Source organism: Polypterus senegalus, chromosome 17, assembly GCF_016835505.1.
Source record: "Polypterus senegalus isolate Bchr_013 chromosome 17, ASM1683550v1, whole genome shotgun sequence".
NCBI classification, from domain to species: Eukaryota; Metazoa; Chordata; class Cladistia; order Polypteriformes; family Polypteridae; genus Polypterus; species Polypterus senegalus.
In genome coordinates this window covers 11,905,369-11,925,184 of record NC_053170.1, presented here as the reverse complement: position 1 = coordinate 11,925,184, position 19,816 = coordinate 11,905,369, and the positions used below count along the sequence as shown (strand labels likewise).

Here is a 19,816-nt window from a genome sequence, read left to right as displayed (position 1 = left end):
CACTCATCCATTGCTGCCATTGAATGCCAATGTATAATCTGATGCTACAGAAAGTTTTTTTCTTTGCCACAAGTTATGTTTGTTTTCTCTTCGCACGCGGCACACATTTAAATGTCTAATGATGTTTTTGTAGGAGACTTTTTGAACTTTTGGACAGTTCATTGTAAACACGAGCTTGCTGTCAGTCGGTCCAGGTTAAAGTGAGCTCCTCTGATCTTTCCAGTTTAAAATCCCCGCCCCTGCTTTGAGCGCAGCCTTCTTGAGGCATTGGATTGGTTTAGAAATGTAACACTCGGGGAGTCGTCTAATTGGTCCCATCCAGTTTTATGCAAAATTCACTCACGGCTGTCTCATATGTCAGTTCAGCGAGTCTATGTCAATTCCAAGTCAAGCACCCTCCTTGCCGCTCGATGGCGCTATTTTACAAATGTTTTCTGTTGCTAAAGCCGGAGTGGCCTTTCCTTACTGCGGGGTGCGGTCTGCGCGTCTTCCTCGGCTGTAAACAGGAAGCTTCGCGGAGAACGGCAAAGGAGAACAAGCCGACTGCAGGTGAGATAGGCTGACCGACCTGCTTATGGATGGGTCTCGGGGTGTTAGGCATCTGTCATGACTTGTGAGAAAAAGACCACCCGATTAGGAGATTAAAACAAGATGTATCTCGTCCACGTAAAGACTAACTCAGTGATCGGCGCGATGGGGACAACTGACATTTCGTTTTCGGAAAGGAGAACCTGTCAGCCTCAGCTTCATTCTCATTTGCATTTTCTGTTTGTCCTTTTGTAACACTGCAGGTAGACAGCAGCCATGGGCAAAAGCTGCAAAGTTGTCGTGTGTGGAGCGTCCTCAGTGGGGAAGACGGCGATTCTCGAGCAGCTGCTTTACGGAAATTATGTCCCTGGTAAGTGACAGATCCGGAGGTAATGCTGGCAGGGTGGTCGGGACTACTGACCTGAAAAAAAAATCAAAATAAACCGCAAAATAGGCCAGCTTGTAAAGACCCCCCGAGTGCCAGCGAAAGGGCAACTGGATCATTGACATGCACAGACGGGGAGAAGGGGCGCAATACGGGACATGAGCTTTTTCATTTGAATCTTGAATACAAATGAATGTCTACTTTTGTTTCTGTATTTTTAATCACACCGTTAAATTGGGTGGAACTGCGGGACAATTGTAATTATTCGTAAAATAAAGTAACCATTGGAGGGCAAAGGAGGACGGCAATTTTCAGTCTCGGGGTTCCCTTTCTGTCGCTCTTCAGATGCACACATTGTTAGACTTCACTTAGGGGGTCGATGGGACTAAGATACACACATCGGAGAGGCAATCGCGCTGATTCCATTAGACGTCAATCTGTCATTTACTAACCCACTTAATTCAGATAAGGGGCGAGTTCAGGTTGATTCGAGCCAATCCCAGACATCACAGGATGCAAGGCAGGAACAAAACCCTGGACAGGGCGCCAGTCCATCACAAGGTGAACAAACACACCAGCCACACACAAGGGGCAATTTAGTAACACTAATCCATCAAACCTGCATGTCTTTGGATTGTGGGAGTGTCGGTATAAATACATTTATTGTAATTACCCGAGCCACAATTTGCAATTCTGACTCTCTCGATGTCTTTTAGAAGCGTGCGAAGGCTCACTTGTTGGGTGAATTTCCCTCTGTCTGATATTAACATTTAGGTTTTGTGTCCTAGGAATTGTAACTCGCTTGTATTTTGTTGCGAGCTCTTCACTTGTGGTGATCAATTCTGTCACTTTGTCCTGTCACACTTGTTCCCAAACAGTCCTATTTACTCGACTGTTGAGCTCTTTTGTAAGTTCACAGTCTGCTAAGATAATAAAAGTAAATGTGTAATGAACAGTGTGACAAAAATGAAAAACTGTGGCTCTGTTCAAACTGAGCTTTGGTAACTACAGAAGTCATTGGAGAAAGTGGATGAACATTTAAAAAAAATGTAGTGATGTCGTGATTGTGGTGGCTCTGAGGTTAGGGATCTGCACTGGCAATCGGAAGGTTGCTGGTTTGAATCCCGTAAATGTCAAAAGGGACTCTGCTCTCTTGGACCCTTCAGCAAGGCCCTTAACCTGCAATTGCTGAGCGCTTTGAGTAGTGAGAAAAGCGCTATATACATGTAAAGAATTATTAATTATTATTATTAATGATCACAACCCACCCATAGTTCTCATCTGTACCTACAACCACATGCAGGAGAAAATGGATAAATTAATGGATGTTTCATCTTTTTTGGCTAAGGTGGCAAATCTGGAGGAAGATGATAATTTATGTGACTTACACAAACAATATTGTTAACATTATTTAGTTTTATTAATTATAATCTTGTGTATAATAAACCACTACATTCTGTGTGTCCAGTCCCTCAGAGCAATCTGATTGGTCAGTTTGGTCATTTTGATTTTGGTCTTATTGCTCAGTTTGGCTTTGACTTAGTCTGATTGGTCAGTTTTGTCAGTTTGGCTTTGGTCTTATTGCTCACTTTGGCTTTGGCTTGGTCTGATTGGTCAGTTTGGCTTTGGTCTTATTGCTCAGTTTGGCTTTGGCTTGGTCTGATTGGTCAGTTTGGTCAGTTTGGCTTTGGTCTTATTGCTTGCTTTGGCTTTGGTCTGATTGGTCAGTTTGGCTTTGGTCTGATTGGTCAGTTTGGCTTTGGTCTGATTGGTCAGTTTGGCTTGACGTGTTGAAAGAGGAAGTGTGTGTATGAGACACACAAGGAGGAGAAACAGCATGGGAGGCAGACTGAGGGAGTCCCCTTCAAAGAAGGCAAGTATAAAACCAGACAGGAGGAGAGAAAGGCACCTCAAAAATAATGACAGAGTCTGAGAAGTAGACATTACGGGAATCCACTTGAGGTGGAGAGCACCGGAGGAGAAATGTTCACGCACACATGCGAATATGGAGGCAAGGTGCTGATGGTACATGTAAGGCAAGAGAACACAAATCATTTTTAATGTATCAATTACCTGCCTTCTTTGACGGTACCATGGCAAGTAAATTAATAATAATAATAAAAAAAAACATTTAAATGTTCCTTCCGTGGTTAACACTTACCAGAAGCAATTTGAAGTGATTCGTCTGGTCCCATTGACCACCATTTTTTTTTTTTGGATTTTTAACAAGGAAACGTAAAATTGTTGTCCTCCAGAACCCAAAGTACAGCGTAAAACGATTTTGTATGCAGTGGATTCAGACAGTACTGAGACTCCCTGACTTTCTGCACACTTTATTGTGTTGTAGGTTTCATTTTAAATGATGCATCTGCCATTTTCGTTTATTATTACTTTAATTTCCTCTCAAATCGGTTCCTGTTCTTTTGTTTGCCTTAAAAATGGGGTGGTCTCCTTCAAAAAGTGTGATTTTGTATATCATTTGACACATCTGGATGCCAATACCGGGCAATAAAAGCTGATATTCTGAATTGTTGTCTCGTATTCATCCTTTGATCCCAAACCCAGATGGCTGTAGTTTGGAGAAAAACCAAATGAACTGGCCCTGCTGTTCCAAAACTTTTAGACGGGGCTGAAGATTTGATGCTGCGTGTTCTGTATCTTAAAAAATGGCCAGACATTGTTAAATGTCTGCTGCTGGTAAGCACTGCTGCCTCCCAGCTCCAGGACACTGGGTTCAAATGCCAGCCCTGTTGCTGTCTGTCTATGGCTTGTTCTCCCTAGCTGTTATGTCCTGAAGGCCCCAATTTCTAATATTCAGTGCCCCTCACTTCCATTTTCTCAAACTGCAATTTTCACCCCTAGCTCCCTTGTTGCCGTCTGCCAGTCAGATCCCTGACGTAAGCCTCTCTCTCATTCTCACTTTAAGCTGAGATTTTCTTTGTCATCTCCAGACTAAAAACTGTTTAGCTCTGACCACACCCACTAGGCGGGGCCACACCTCCGCAGCGGAGCTTCAGGGTAACTTGGTGATGTGATGGGCCTGATCACATTGGGCCTTGTCACCACACAACGGGCCTTGTCACTCTAGAGGCTGTGGAGGTGAAATTTCACAATTTAGTCTTTGGGTCGGATCTCTATCTTGGAAACTTTTGGAGAAGATCAAGTCCAGTATGAGATTATCCGATATTAAATTTGGTGCTATATTACCTTTCTGGAAGAGAGTGCATATGGCTTCTTATCATTTGTGACGAGGGGGGACGCCACGAGGAATGTTGTCTCCAGACCACCTTGACCGTATTGTCTTTGCTCCACAGGATCCGAATGCATGGAAACTCTGGAGGACATCTACATCGGCTCGATTGAGACCGAGCGAGGGGTACGGGAGCAGGTCCGCTTCTTTGACACCCGTGGTCTGAAGGAGGGGGTCGAATTCCCTAGACACTACTTCAGCTTTGCGGATGGCTTTGTTCTTGTCTACAGCATTGACAGCAAAGAGTCTTTTAAAAAAGTGGAAGCTCTGAAGAAGGACATCGATCGCTTCCGGGATAAGAAGGAGGTACGGTAGATATGTTGTTATTGCTCATGTAATCAATACATGCTGACAGGGTTTGGGATGGAATTGCCAAATATGGGAATATACAGTATATATACCAGGGTGAGCCAAAATGAAGTTCCACATTTCTCAAGGTCATTGCGGGAGGTAGAGGCAACTGAGTGGGTTGGGGGTCCTTTGATAGGCAATCCCTTGTAGTTTTCAGTCGGCCACATGCCCTGGTTTGGTATGCACTGTGCTTTCTCCATCGAAGCATTCTTCAAAAACAACAAATCCATCATCAATACGCAACACGTCTTCCGAACACACTTCATCATTCCTCCTAACGGTGACGTCCCAAATCGGAACGCAATTCTTCAGTGGGTGTCTGAATTTAGACAGACGGGTACAACATTGAACAGAAAATCTCCTGGCCGTCCTCAGACTGTATGAATGCCTGAAAACATCCAAGCTGTAAGGGCATCCATTTTGCAGTCTCCTAGACGTTCAGCGCGCTTCTGCTGTCGGCATTTCCAGCACGTCTTTGATTTTGCATGAGGACCTTAATATCCATCTATACAGAATGATGGCAGTGCAGGAACTTGCTGAGAGAGACTGGGAGAGCCGTAGAGAGTTGCGTGCCAACGTTCTGCAAACCGTTCATCGAGTTGCCCTCATCATGTGCAGCGACGAGGCACATTAATATTTGAAAGGTTGTGTAAATAAGCAAAACTTTCACTAGTGGGCTAAAGCCAACCTTCACGAACTTCATCGGAGACCCCCGCACACACGCGTTACAGTTTGGTGCGCCGTTGCAGAATTTGCCATTGTAGCTTCTTACTTTTTTGAGGGTAGGGGTGCAACGGTCACCATCACTTCAGGACGTTACATTGAAATGCTGGAGAACTTTTTGGGGCCCTAACTGGAAGAAATGGATGTGGTGGAAGCCTGGTATCAACAGGATGGAGCGACGGCTCATACGGCACAGAGATCCATGCAAGTTTTGCACGAGATGTTTCCGGGGAAGCTGATCTCCCTGCATGGCGATGTCGGGTGGCCTTCATGTTCACCTGATCTCACTCTGTGTGATTTCTTATCTCAAGTTGCAGGGATACACACACCAAACTCAAAACGTTGAAGCCCTCAAGGACGCTATTCGCCGTGAAATCGGCGCTATTCCCCTTGAGATGGCCAAATGTGTCATGCGAGCGTTCACAAATCGTCTTGAAGAGAGTATCACTAATGATGGCCACCACTTTGAAGGCACCATTTTTAAAACGCTGTGAAAAAAAAATCTATTTTGTATCCCCTTTCTTGTGTCGTAATGAAATTTATTTGATCTTCTAGCACTTTTGTAGAATAAACGTTTGAAATGTGGTGCTTCTTTTTGGCTTACCCCATATTTTTTTTGGTCACTACTACAGAATTGAATTTCATTTACCAAGTAATGAGGAGTTAGAGTTGGACACAAGGCAGGAAGGGCGTCCATCTGTCACAGCATAACTCCCTCATTCCAGCCTGGATTAGAGTCCACACCATATCTGTGCCCACACAGATTTCTGCTTGATGTTCTGGCTTCTCCCTCATCCCAAAGATGACTGAGTGGCCTGCCGTGATCCAGTTTGTTCACTGATAATCCTGTTCAGACTCGATTCCTGCTGGCATAGACCAATGGAGTTAACTAAGCAGGCATCTTTTTTGGGATATGGGAGGGCACCTGGGTACACAGAAACTACAAATGTGGAGTGTATACATATGGAGAATATACAGTGGTGTGAAAAACTATTTGCCCCCTTCCTGATTTCTTATTCTTTTGCATGTTTGTTACACAAAATGTTTCTGATCATCAAACACATTTAACCATTAGTCAAATATAACACAAGTAAACACAAAATGCAGTTTTTAAATGATGGTTTTTATTATTTAGGGAGAAAAAAAATCCAAACCTACATGACCCTGTGTGAAAAAGTAATTGCCCCTTGTTAAAAAATAACCTAACTGTGGTATATCACACCTGAATTTCAATTTCCGTAGCCACCCCCAGGCCGGATTACTGCCACACCTGTTTCAATCAAGAAATCACTTCAATAGGAGCTGCCTGACACAGAGAAGTAGACCAAAAGCACCTCAAAAGCTAGACATCATGCCAAGATCCAAAGAAATTCAGGAACAAATGAGAACAGAAGTAATTGAGATCTATCAGTCTGGTAAAGGTTATAAAGCCATTTCTAAAGCTTTGGGACTCCAGCAAACCACAGTGAGAGCCGTTATCCACAAATGGCAAAAACATGGAACAGTGGTGAACCTTCCCAGGAGTGGCCGGCCAACCAAAATTACCCCAAGAGCGCAGAGACGACTCATCCGAGAGGTCACAAAAGACCCGAGGACAACGTCTAAAGAACTGCAGGCCTCACTTGCCTCAATTAAGGTCAGTGTTCACGACTCCACCATAAGAAAGAGACTAGGCAAAAACGGCCTGCATGGCAGATTTCCAAGACGCAAACCACTGTTAAGCAAAAGAACATTAGGGCTCATCTCAATTTTGCTAAGAAACATCTCAATGATTGCCAAGACTTTTGGGAAAATACCTTGTGGACTGATGAGATAAAAGTTGAACTTTTTGGAAGGCAAATGTCCGTTACATCTGGCATAAAAGGAACACAGCATTTCAGAAAAAGAACATCATACCAACAGTAAAATATGGTGGTGGTAGTGTTATGGTCTGGGGTTGTTTTGCTGCTTCAGGACCTGGAAGGCTTGCTGTGATAGATAGAACCATGAATTCTACTGTCTACCAAAAAATCCTGAAGGAGAATGTCCGGCCATCTGTTCGTCAACTCAAGCTGAAGCGATCTTGGGTGCTGCAACAGGACAATGACCCAAAACACACCAGCAAATCCACCTCTGAATGGCTGAAGAAAAACAAAATGAAGACTTTGGAGTGGCCTAGTCAAAGTCCTGACCTGAATCCAATTGAGATGCTATGGCATGACCTTAAAAAGGCGGTTCATGCTAGAAAACCCTCAAATAAAGCTGAATTACAACAATTCTGCAAAGATGAGTGGGCCAAAATTCCTCCAGAGCGCTGTAAAAGACTCATTGCAAGTTATCGCAAACGCTTGATTGAAGTTATTGCTGCTAAGGGTGGCCCAACCAGTTATTAGGTTCAGGGGGCAATTACTTTTTCACACAGGGCCATGTAGGTTTGGATTTTTTTTATCTCCCTAAATAATAAAAACCATCATTTAAAAACTGCATTTTGTGTTTACTTGTGTTATATTTCACTAATGGTTAAATGTATTTGATGATCAGAAACATTTTGTGTGACAAACATGCAAAAGAATAAGAAATCAGAAAGGGGGCAAATAGTTTTTCACACCACTGTAACTGACATAAGGTTTAATCCCTTGGTCTTGGAGCACTTACTGCCATGCCGTCTTTGTTTGGTGTCATACTTCAACATTAGCAAACCTGCTTGTAGCCCTACAACACTCAAAAGCCATCATTTTTTTTTTTTTTAACTGTCACTTACCCCAAATTTAAACTCCTGGTTTTCATGAAGAACAGAAGGTGCTGATACAATGAACTTCAGCTGGGGTCAAGTCTGAGCAACAGCAAACAATATCCAGAAAACATCTCCATTTCCTCCTGTCGCGTAACCCATACAGTGCCTTCAGAAAGACCCCGTCACTTTATCACATTTTCTTACGTTCAGCCTTATTGTTAAAGTCTAACACAGTAGTGAGACCAGCTATGCTGTATGGTTTGGAGACGGTGGCTCTGACGATTAGACAGAAGGCAGAGCTGGAAGTGGCAGAGCTGAAGATGCTACGATTCTCACTTTGAATAACGAGGGTAGACGGGATAAGACGCGAGTATACAACACAGGGACGACAGTTTGGTGTCCAAATGTTTTGTCTTGGTAGAGTTCTCTATTACTCTGTTTTCGTATTCTTTAATGTGCAAAGGTGGGTAGAGTAGCCAAAAATTGTACTCAAGTAAGAATAGCGTCACTTCAAAATAATATTACTCAAGTAGAAGGAAAAAGTAGTCATCCAGAAAAATTACTCAAGTAAGAGTATAAAAGTATTTGGTGAAAAGACTACTCAAATACTGAGTAACTGTTTGATTATAATAAATAATTTATTTTTTCGAAATGTTGTAATAAGACAGACAAAAATATAAAATAATGTGCAAGTTCTGCTATTACTAAAATAATAAAAAAAGAGTAAAAATGAATAACATCTATACAAAATAAAGATGCACAAATAACACAAAAGTTCCAAATCTCAGTTTTTCACAACAAAGCTTTTGAAGCCAAAACCTACAGTAGGTAACACGTATGTTTGAACAGTGCAAACTGCTTACAGTGACAAGATATGCTGTACACTGACAGTATAATACTGCATGTTCACTTGCCCTCCAAATAGCACAGCTGATAGAAAATAACATCAGAACACGGCAGCTTGTGCACGTCCAAGAAGTCTCACTTTACCAGGACTGTCTGTGTCTGTGCAGGTTTGGTTAAAACGTTAACGTTCTTCACTCAGTGAAGTGATGGTTAAGCTTCAGCAGGAGTTGGCTCTCATTTTTCATGTGTTCTTTCTTTCCCTGTCCGCTGTCTGTAAGGAGTTTGTGCCGCTATGCCACCACAGTTTGTGTGTGGTCATGTGACTGCATGGCTACGTCTGATTGGTGAAATGGAGTCCTGTGATTATTGTTGCTACGGAGTCTTGTGATTATTATTGCTACGTCTGATTGGTGAAATGGAGTCCTGTGATTATTGTTGCTACGTCTGATTAGTGAAACGGAGTCTTGTGATTATTATTGCTACGTCTGATTGGTGAAATGGAGTCCTGTGATTATTGTTGCTACGTCTGATTGGTGAAACGGAGTCCTGTGATTATTGTTGCTACGTCTGATTGGTGAAATGGAGTCCTGTGATTATTGTTGCTACGTCTGATTGGTGAAATGGAGTCCTGTGATTATTGTTGCTACGTCTGATTGGTGAAATGGAGTCCTGTGATTATTGGTGCTACATCTGATTGGTGAAATGGAGTCCTGTGATTATTGTTGCTACGTCTGATTGGTGAAACTGAGTCCTGTGATTATTGTTGCTATGTCTGATTGGTGAAATGGAGTCCTGTGATTATTGTTGCTACGTCTGATTGGTGAAATGGAGTCCTTTCTTACACAGAGCATCAGTATTGGCAGTCCAGTCCAGTTTATCATCCAGCTGCACTCCCAGGTATTTATAGATCTGCACCCTCTGCACACAGTCAGTCACCTCTGATGATCACGGGGTCCATGACGGGCCTGGTCCTCCTAAAATCCACCACCAGCTCCTTGGTTTTTCTGGTGTTCAGGTGTAGGTGGTTTGAGTCGCACCATTTAACAAAGTCCTTGATTAGGTTCCTATACTCCTCCTCCTGCCCACTACTGATGCAGCCCACGACAGCAGCGTCGTCAGCGAACTTTTGCACGTGGCAGGACTCCGAGTTGTATTGGAAGTCCGATGTATGTTGGCTGAACAGGACCGGAGAAAGCACAGTCCCCTGCGGCGCTCCTGTGCTGCTGACCACAATGTCAGACCTGCAGTTCCTGAGACGCACATACTGAGGTCTGTCTGTAAGATAGGGGACAAATGATCCACTGTGGGATCAGCCAAAAGAAGAAGAAGCTGCAGCCTTATTGTAGAATCGTTTAAATTCATTTGTACCCTCATCGAGCAGCACTCATTACCCCAGAATGACACATTTTTTTTTATTATTTTTTGCATTTTTTTAATAAAAAATTGAAATATCCCACTGATAGAAGTATTTAGACCCTTTACTAAGTACTTAGTTGATTCCAACCGAGAGTCTTCTTTGGTTTGAGGCAGCGAGCTTCACACACCTGAAATCTGAAGATGTTCTGCCGTTCTTCTCAGCATGATCCTCTCAAGCTCCGTCTGTTTTTAGCTCTCACCAGAGGTGCTTGTTTGGATTCAAGTCTGAGTTCCAGCTGGGCAAATCAACGACATTCCCAGATTTGTCCCTAAGACACTTCTGTGTTATCTTTGTTTTTGTGACCCTTTGGTCCAGTCTGAGGTCCAGAATGCTGAGGTAGGTGCAGGTTCTCATTAAGGATATCTCTGTACTATGCTCTCTGTTTTCATTGTTGCCATGAATTGCTTCATTTCTTTCATTAAATGGCACCCAAACAGAAATGAAATGTGAAGTGAGGGAGCCAGCAGAAGACCAACTAAGTCAGGGCCTCAGACTCCAACCAATTTCACTCCAACCAGTTGCTTAATCAGGCGCTGATTCTTGGGGTCCCCACCAAAACAATAAATAAGTCACCGTCAACAGGCGGTGTGAATCTTAGCTGGGTTTTTCAGACCGCTACAAGCGGGTTGAGTGTAGATGGATGAAGTCATTGGGTACGTCCTGTGCCAGTCACAGGAGTGTGTCACGACTGTCCCCGATTCACTAAGATTACGTACATGACCTCTACTACTAAAACTGGGCCGAAGGTTCACCTTTCAACTGGACAATAACCCTAGGCAAAAAAAAAAAAAAGTAAAGAAAGCACAGCTGTGGCATGGGATCGATCATGAAGAAAATTCAGGGAAACAAATCTTAAAAAACAATAAAATTAAAATGAATTCACAAGAAGTTCATTAGCAGCACAAACAGGGCATTCATTAAAATAAAAATAGGGTTAGAATGAAAACCTGCAGCTACGGTGGTCCTCCAGGAGTGGAGTTGGCAACCCCTGGTCTAAGCGACTTTGACTGTGCTGCGATTGTTAGTACCAGATGTGCCGCTTCCAACATCTCACAACCAGCTGCCCACCTGGGATTTTCACACACACAAACCGGGTTAATGGGAGACGTTGGAGAAGAGCAGCCAGCCAGACTCCTTCAAGCCCACACGAGACAGTGATGTGCAGAAGGGCAACTCTGAACGCTGTGGTTGCCCAGGAGGACGAGAGGAGGGCTTGTGCATCCTCCAGACCGCGAGGGGGCGTCCGTCCTGGTTATGTTGGGGGCCTCGGGTAAAGGGCTTGGAAGCCCAGCCCTGTAGGGACCCGTGGCCACCGCCAGGCGGCGCCCCGATGCCGGTATATCCTGTGTGGTCCCGGCCGGGACGCCCAGGAGGATCAGAGGAGGGCTTATGCCTCCTCCAGACCGAGAGGGGGCGTCCGTCCTGGTTATACTGGAGGCCTCGGGTAGAGGGCTTGGAAGCCGCCAGGCGGCGCCCCAGTGCCTTATTATCCCGGGAGCCCGGCACTTCCGCCACACGGGGGTGTGTCCGCGGGAGATTGCCGGGAAGCAGCTGGAGCCCATCCGGGTTCCTATAAAAGGGGCCGCCTCCCTCCAGTCAGCAGTGGAAGTCGGGTGGAAGAGGACGGAGCTGGAGTGAGGACTGGAGGCGGCCAGGAGGAAAAGAGGCACAGGAGTGTGTGGCCTGGACATTGGGGGAATCGGTGCTGGAGTCACTGGGGTTTGTGCACGTGACTTGTGTAAATATTATTGTAAATAAACTGTGTCCGGGTCCAAGTTCACAACGCAGAACATCTTCAATTGTGAATTGGGGAGACGGCAGCAGGTGCAGGCCAAGCCAGGTTTCACTCTCTTATGCTAAGAGTAGGAAGATCAGGCTACAGTGGGCGTGCGATCACCAAAGTTGGATAACCAAAGACTGGAAAAATGTCTCCCACAACGGACAAACCTTGATGGTTGGCTCAGAGTGTGGTATGAACTGCTGGAGTCCACGGATCTATCATGCCATTTGTCAGTAGTGCATTGTAATGGTGTGGAATGTTCTCCTGACCTGTATTTTAGCTTTCTTGGGTCCTTGTTGTTCTCACCATTGCCCAGCATGGCATCCTAGTATTACTTGGTATTAATGGTGGCTGATATACAAGACTCAGCCCTGTGCCCACACAGTCTCGTCTTTTTTTTTCCTGTTCCTTGTCATGCAGGTGACCATCATAGTACTTGGAAACAAGTGTGACTTGCAGGAGCAGAGGAGGATAGACCACGACATGGCACACCACTGGGCGAAGACAGAGAAGGTGAGGCTGTGGGAGGTGTCCGTGGTGGACCGCCGCACCCTCATTGAGCCCTTCGTCTACCTGGCCAGCAAGATGACGCAGCCCCAGAGCAAGTCCACCTTCCCTCTCAGTCGGAAAAACAAAGGCGGGGGCTCTTTGGACAGCTGAACGTGATGTGTGGGGGTGGTCAGGGGTCTCGTAAGGGAGATGTCTTCAAGTTGGGACAATTTGAGTTTGATGTTTTTATATTTTTATAGGAGTTACCCATGTGAATGTTCGTGATGGGCTAAAGTCTTTGTCCACATAACTAAAGGACAGGCTTGGTGGCATTCTGTGCAGTTCCTTATGTGATTTCATTTTATTTTTCATAGATCTTAACTTTATATCATGACACAAAAAATAGGTATGTAAATTAGAAGGCAACTAAATAATCACATCATTATTATTTTTTTCTATTTTTCATGTCTTCTTGAATTATTCACAAGGTGTAAGTCTGAGTGGTTGGCTTCATAAACCTTGAGCTGGGGCATCGGACCCTCATAACATAGAGCTGGGTGGGAAATCTGTAAACTATGAGCCTAGCCCACCAAAACCTGAGCCTGGGTAGTGGGTCTTCAAAACTCAAGTCTAGGTCGTGAGTCCTCAAACCTGAAGTGCAGCCCCCCCCCAAGTCTTGAGCCTGAGCAGTGAGAAACCAAAAACTTGAGCCTGGGAAGTGGGTCCTCAGAACTCACACCTGAGTGCAAACCTAGCCCCTCAAAACTCGAGCCTTAGGAGTGGACCTTCACAATCTGAGTCTGGGCAGCAAGCCCATGTGTGAGCCCTTAAACCACGAGCCAGACCCCCAGAACCTGAACGAAAGCAACGGGCCTTCAAGACTTGATCTTGGGATGTCTAATAGAGTCTGAAATCTCCATCCTGGATCAGGAGACCTTAAAAAATTCAAGCCTCGATAGCAAAAACTTGAGCCTGGGCATCCGGTCCTTAAAAGGTCAGGCTGGGCAGTGTGCGCTCAAAATTCACACCAGGGTGTGAACGGTTAAACCTTTAGCCTAGACCCCCCCCAAACAATTTAGGCCTGTGAAACGGGCTTTCAAAATGTGAGTCTGGACAGTAGAGTCTCAAAAAGCAAACCTCGGTCATAAGTCCTTAAACCAGGGGTCCCCAACTCCGGTCCTGGAGGGCTGCGGTAGCTGCAGGTTTTCATTCTCACCTTTTTCTTAATTAGTGACCTGTTTGTGCTGGTATTTAACTAATTTTGAATTAATTTTAATTGACTTGTTTTTTAAGATTTCTTCTCCTAAATTTCTTCATTGTTCCTTTTCTTCATTTCTTTCCTTAAATGGCACCCAGACAGATAAGAAATGTGAAGTGAGTCAACTAACAGAAAACCAACTAAGTCAGGGCCTCAAACTCCCACCAGTTTCACTCCAACCAGTTGCTCAATCAGACTCTGAGTCTTCTTGTTAATCAAACCCGTTCTTTAATTCCATGAATTGTTGCAGCTTTCATTGTGCAATAGCAGACATTTCTGAAATTGCTGATTTTCTCTTTTTTAAGAGCACTTGCAAAATGTTTTGGGGACCTGAGCAGATCAGCATTCGTGAGACCTTCATCTTTCTTTATTTTCAGATATTGTATGAAGGACACAGTTCGCTGGTCATGTTTTATATCTCACCAGTAACGGCGTTCTGCACAGTAATGTGCAGTGAATCCACTTGACTTGAGCATTCCTAGTCTCCATCCTCTTTCTCTGTACGTTTAACACTCGTTTGTTCAGAGGTTGATGTGTTTGCTGCTTCCTGAGCAGATCTTCTTTTCTCCACCCCAGCGACCCGCTTCTTCTCTTCTCTCGTCGGCATCTTTTCACGTTAAAACTGATTAAGTCACTGTTTGTGTTGCAATTACTTAGTATGTTTTCTTTCATTTTTTCACTTAAGCTGGCACTTAAGTCTTCAATCTTCCTCAAGAATGATTTAAGATATGAAGAGGCAGAGGAAGTAACGGCGAAGGTGGTAGGGATGAGAATGGCGCACACACGGCCACCCTGCTGGCCGCTGCCAAGAGTTGATTTACAATAAAATAAAAATAAAAAAAGAGAGAACTTTGGAGGTCAATTATCACCTAGAAAGTGGACAGTAGATGTCACATAGTATATGTGTACCAAATTTCAGGTCAATAGTTCAAACAGTTTGCGATTTAAAATCCTGGACAGCCATAGTAGTGTATTACAGTGGGATGCAAAAGTTTGGGCAACCTTGTTAATAGTCATTATTTTCCTGTATAAATCGTTGGTTGTTACGATAAAAAATGTCAGTTAAATATATCATATAGGAGACACACACAGTGATATTTGAGAAGTGAAATGAAGTTTATTGGATTTACAGAAAGTGTGCAATAATTGTTCAAACAACATCAGGCAGGTGCATAAATCTGGGCTCCGTTGTCATTTTATTGATTCCCAAACTTTTAGAACTAATTATTGGAACTCCAATTGGCTCGGTAAGCTCAGTGACCCCTGACCTACATACACAGGTGAATCCGAGTATTTAAGGGGGTCAATTGTAAGTTTCCCTCCTCCTTTAATTTTCTCTGAAGAGTAGCAACATGGGGGTCACAAAACAACTCTCAAATGACCTGAAGACAAAGATTGTTCACCATCATGGTTTAGGGGAAGGATACAGAAAGCTGTCCCAGAGATTGAAGCTGTCTGTTTCCACAGTTAGGAACATATTGAGGAAATGGAAGACCGCAGGCTCAGTTCAAGTTAAGGCTCGAAGTGGCAGACCAAGAAAGATTTCGGATAGACAGAAGCGACGAATGGTGAGAACAGTCAGAGTCAACCCACAGACCAGCACCAAAGACCTACAACATCATCTTGCAGCAGATGGAGTCGCTGTGCATCGTTCAACCATTCGCACACTTTACACAAGGAGATGCTGTATGCGAGAGTGATGCAGAGGAAGCACAAACAGAGCCGCTTGAGGTCTGCTCAAGCACATTTGGACAAGCCAGCTTCATTTTGGAATAAGGTGCTGTGGACTGATGAAACTAAAATGAGTTATTTGGGCATAACAAGGGCGTTATGCATGGAGGAAAAAGAACACAGCATTCCAAGAAAAACACCTGCTACCTACAGTAAAATATGGTGGTGGTTCCATCATGCTGTGGGGCTGTGTGGCCAGTGCAGGGACTGGGAATCTTGTCAAAGTTGAGGGACACATGGATTCCACTCAGCAGATTCTGGAGACCAATGTCCAGGAATCAGTGACAAAGCTGAAGCTGCGCCGGGGCTGGATCTTTCAACAAGACAACGACCAAACACTGCTCAAAATCCACTAAGGCATTCATGCAGAGGAACAAGTACAACGTTCTGGAATGGCCATCTCAGTCCCCAGACCTGAATAGAATTGAAAATCTGTGGTGTGAGTTAAAGAGAGCTGTCCATGCTCGGAAGCCATCAAACCTGAATGAACTAGAGATGTTTTGTAAAGAGGAATGGTCCAAAATACCTTCAACCACAATCCAGACTCTCATTGGAACCTACAGGAAGCATTTAGAGGCTGTAATTTCTGCAAAAGGCGGATCTACTAAATATTGATTTCATTTCTTTTTTGTGGTGCCCAAATTTATGCACCTGCCTGATTTTGTTTGAACAATTATTGCACACTTTCTGTAAATCCAATAAACTTCATTTCACTTCTCAAATATCACTGTGTGTGTCTCCTATATGATATATTTAACTGACATTTTTTATCGTAACAACCAACGATTTATACAGGAAAATAATGACTATTAACAAGGTTGCCCAAACTTTTGCATCCCACTGTATATATACAGATTATTGTCTGGCTGCTAAATAAGGAGAAAGAAACAATTAAGGGGTCTAAGTCTTCAAGAGCAAGTCAATTAAAATGAATTCAAAAGAAGTTAATTAGAAGCAAAAACAGGACACTTATTAATAATGAATGAAAACCTGCAGCCACTGGGACCCTCTAGGACTGGGGTTGGGGACTCCTGCCTTAAACCATGAGCCTAATCCTCAGAACCTGAGCCTGGGCTGTGGACCCCCAAAACTTAAACCTGGATTGTTGAACCCTTAAGCCCCTCAAAAGTTGAGGTTGGTCAGTAGATCTTCAAAACTCAAGTCCCCAAACTTGACACTGTCCCCTCAAGTATCTTATTCTGGGCCGTGGGTCCTCAATATTTAACCCTGTGTCATGGGTCCTTAAATGTCAGGCCTACACCCTCAAGATGTGGGCCGTCAAAAGTCAAGCCTGGGTGCCAACCCTTTAAACCAATTAAACCTAACCCTCAGACCCTGAACCTGGGTGTAGTGGGCCTTCACAACATGAGCCTGGCAAGTAGAGTCTCAACAACAACAACAACATTTATTTCTGTAGCGTATTTTCATACAAATAGTGAAGCTCAAAGTGCTTTACATGATGATGAAAGAGAAAAAAGACAAAATAAGAATTAAAATCAGAGAACACTAATTAATATAGAATAAGAGTAAGGTCCGATGGCCAGGGAGGACAGAAAAAACAAAAATAAAATGTGCAGGGGTTCCAGGCCCAGCACCCTCTAGGCATTCTACCTAACATAAATGATCAGTCCTCATCGTATTCGGGGTTCTCATGGAAGGACTTGATGATGACGGTCACGTGGACTTCTGGCCTTTAATCCATCAACGTATTGTCATCATGGTGCTTTGATTAGGTGGTGGTGGCACAGGTTGCCACCACAGAAAACCAACACTTGGTCTTGAGTCCTTAAACCTCAAGCCTGGGCCTCAAAACTCAACGCAGAGCAGTGGATCCTCAAACCTCAAGCCTGACCCCGCAGAGCAAATAGTTAAATGTTTCATGACGTGTGTTTGTGACAGCCTGTTTCTTTGTGTATTTAATTACAGTGAAACCTTGGTTTGTGGGTGTTTTGCAAGACAAGCTGAAATTGTTAATACATTTTAACTTGATAAACGAGTGAGGTCTTGCGATACGAGCTTTGTCTGCCGAGCGTCACGTGGGGATTGTGGGAAATCGTCTCCCATGCTCGTTCTCAGTCGGCGTGTCTCACTCATATAGTCAACATTGGTACGAGCGTATACTGTTTACTATAGCATTGTGACCACGTGTGTGTGTGTTGTAACGTGCGAGTCCCTGTCTTGCACCCCAAAACATGAGGCTGAGTCTCAGTACTTTAGCAACACCAGCTTTATTCAGCTTGAAACAGGAACAGCGCGGTTATTTATTGTAGCGGGATCTACCGCTCTCCTATACACAGACACAGCAGTCAGGCAGCGTCATGACCAGGTCAGTGGCCAAGTAGTACCGTGCCCTGCACATTTATAATGTTCCTTGCATCACCCATCGACAGCAGGCGCTTATAGCTTGTCCGCGATCTTTTCTGATTCTCTTTTACGGCAAACTGCTGCAGCGCTAGGAGCCTGCGATCGCTACGAGATGCTCTTCCGCGCGTTGTCCCGTTGGGTGGAATCCCAAAAGAGTTTAGAAACCTTACAGTGCGTAAAGCATTTTTTTAATTTTGTGTCCAAGTGTAGCGACTCTTCAGGCAAAAGCAACCGTCATTGGATAGACTCCTTGTTAAAGTCGCAAAAAAAAAAAAGAAGATTCCAGTGAGCCGACAGATAGCAGCGATTCCGTTAGTTACAGTGAAGATTTTGTATTAATCGTTTTTATGTAAGTATTTGTGGGTTGTGAAACGAATTATCGGAGTTTCCATTATTTCTTATGGGGAAATTCGCTTTGATATACGAGTTCTTTAGATTACAAGCACGTTTCCGGAACGAATTATGCTCGCAAACCGAGGTTCCACTGTATTTCTTCATTCATTTATTTCATTGACACGGCACGCAACGTGAGATACGCAGTGAAGTGCAGAATGTCATTGTCACCCTTCAAGTGACAGGCGAGTCCTGTGTTTTGATTGGTGAGTCATTGGCAGAGTACGTGAAAATCATGAGACCATCAGGGGCCTCATTCATAGCAGACACTTCAAATGCCGGCGCCTGATGATGAATTTCGTAACTTCTTGAATTTAAGTAGTGTGGTGTTTTTTGGTGGGGTGGGGGTGGGGGGTGGGGGTTCTCAAATCTCAGCCCAGAGTCAGCAACAACAACATTTATTTCTATAGCGCATTTTCATACACACAGTAGCTCAAAGTGCTTTACATAATAAAGAATAGAAAAATAAAAGACACAGTAAGAAAACAAAATAAGTCAACATTAATTAACATCGAATAAGAGTAAGGTCCAATGGCCAGGGGGGACAGAAAAACAAAAAAACTCCAGACGGCTGGAGAAAAAATAAAATCTGTAGGGATTCCAGACCATGAGACCACCCAGTCCCCTCTGGGCATTCTACCTAACATAAATGAAACAGTCCATCCATCCATCCATCCATTTTCTAACCTGCTGAATCCGAATACAGGGTCACGGGGGTCTGCTGGAGCCAATCCCAGCCAACACAGGGCACAAGGCAGGAACCAATCCTGGGCAGGGTGCCAACCCACCGCAGGACACACACAAACACACCCACACACCAAGCACACACTAGGGCCAATTTAGGATCGCCAATCCACCTAACCTGCATGTCTTTGGATTGTGGGAGGAAACCGGAGCACCCGGAGGAAACCCACGCAGACACGGGGAGAACATGCAAACTCCACGCAGGGAGGACCCGGGAAGCGAACCTGGGTCTCCTAACTGCGAGGCTAAATGAAACAGTCCTCTTTGGATTTAGGGTTCTCACGGAAGGAGACAGGAGTCAGGAGTTCTCTAATCTCCCACTTAACCCCTCAAACTTGAGTCTGGGCTGTGGAGCCTCAAATCTCAAGCCTGGGTGTCAGAACCAGTCAATCCATTAGGTGAGCCCCCCCAGGGTGCTGTCATCTAAGGGGTGCCATTTATGAAAGTTAAAGGGGTGTACACTCCGAACATTGAGTGGGATCGCACACCGTCATACAAGTATGATAGTAATGTCTGTGATATGTACATAAAGGGGTACCATTTGAATTTATGAAGGCATGCATGCTGTGGACACCAAAGAGGCACCCTCCCTAGCTCATTGAACTCTGAGGATACCAAGGGGGAGCCATTACCCAGTGGGCACTGTTTATGAAAGTAACACACTCTAGACACCGAGAAGGACCAGGTCATTGAAGTCTAATAGTACCTGCTAGCTGCTATGGACAGTGAGGTGTGACGTCCATTAATCCCACCCTAGACCTTCAAGTGGGATTCGATCAGCATTGCTGGGTGTCAACCTTTTAACCACAAGCCTAACCCTCGGAACCTCAGCCTGGGCAGTGGG

At 44.3% G+C, this 19,816-nt stretch overlaps 1 protein-coding gene across 1 annotated transcript; it reads left to right on the top strand.

The window, feature by feature from the left end:
* The first annotated feature begins 451 nt into the window (after positions 1–451).
* Positions 452–12,940, top strand: nkiras2 (NFKB inhibitor interacting Ras-like 2). Its single transcript, XM_039740377.1, has 4 exons — positions 452–549; positions 792–898; positions 4,228–4,469; positions 12,414–12,940. Exons 2-4 carry the CDS (start codon positions 805–807, stop codon positions 12,651–12,653), a joined length of 576 nt encoding a protein of 191 aa, XP_039596311.1. The 5' UTR covers positions 452–549; positions 792–804; the 3' UTR covers positions 12,654–12,940.
* The last annotated feature ends 6,876 nt before the right edge of the window (positions 12,941–19,816 follow it).

Bases quoted from the DNA above. Each gene is read 5' to 3' on its own strand.
- nkiras2 (XM_039740377.1), top strand. From the start codon at position 805: ATGGGCAAAAGCTGCAAAGTTGTCGTGTGTGGAGCGTCCTCAGTGGGG. The intron at 899-4,227 runs GTAAGTGACAGA...TTTGCTCCACAG, and splicing joins TTACGGAAATTATGTCCCTG to GATCCGAATGCATGGAAACT. The intron at 4,470-12,413 runs GTACGGTAGATA...CTTGTCATGCAG, and splicing joins GCTTCCGGGATAAGAAGGAG to GTGACCATCATAGTACTTGG.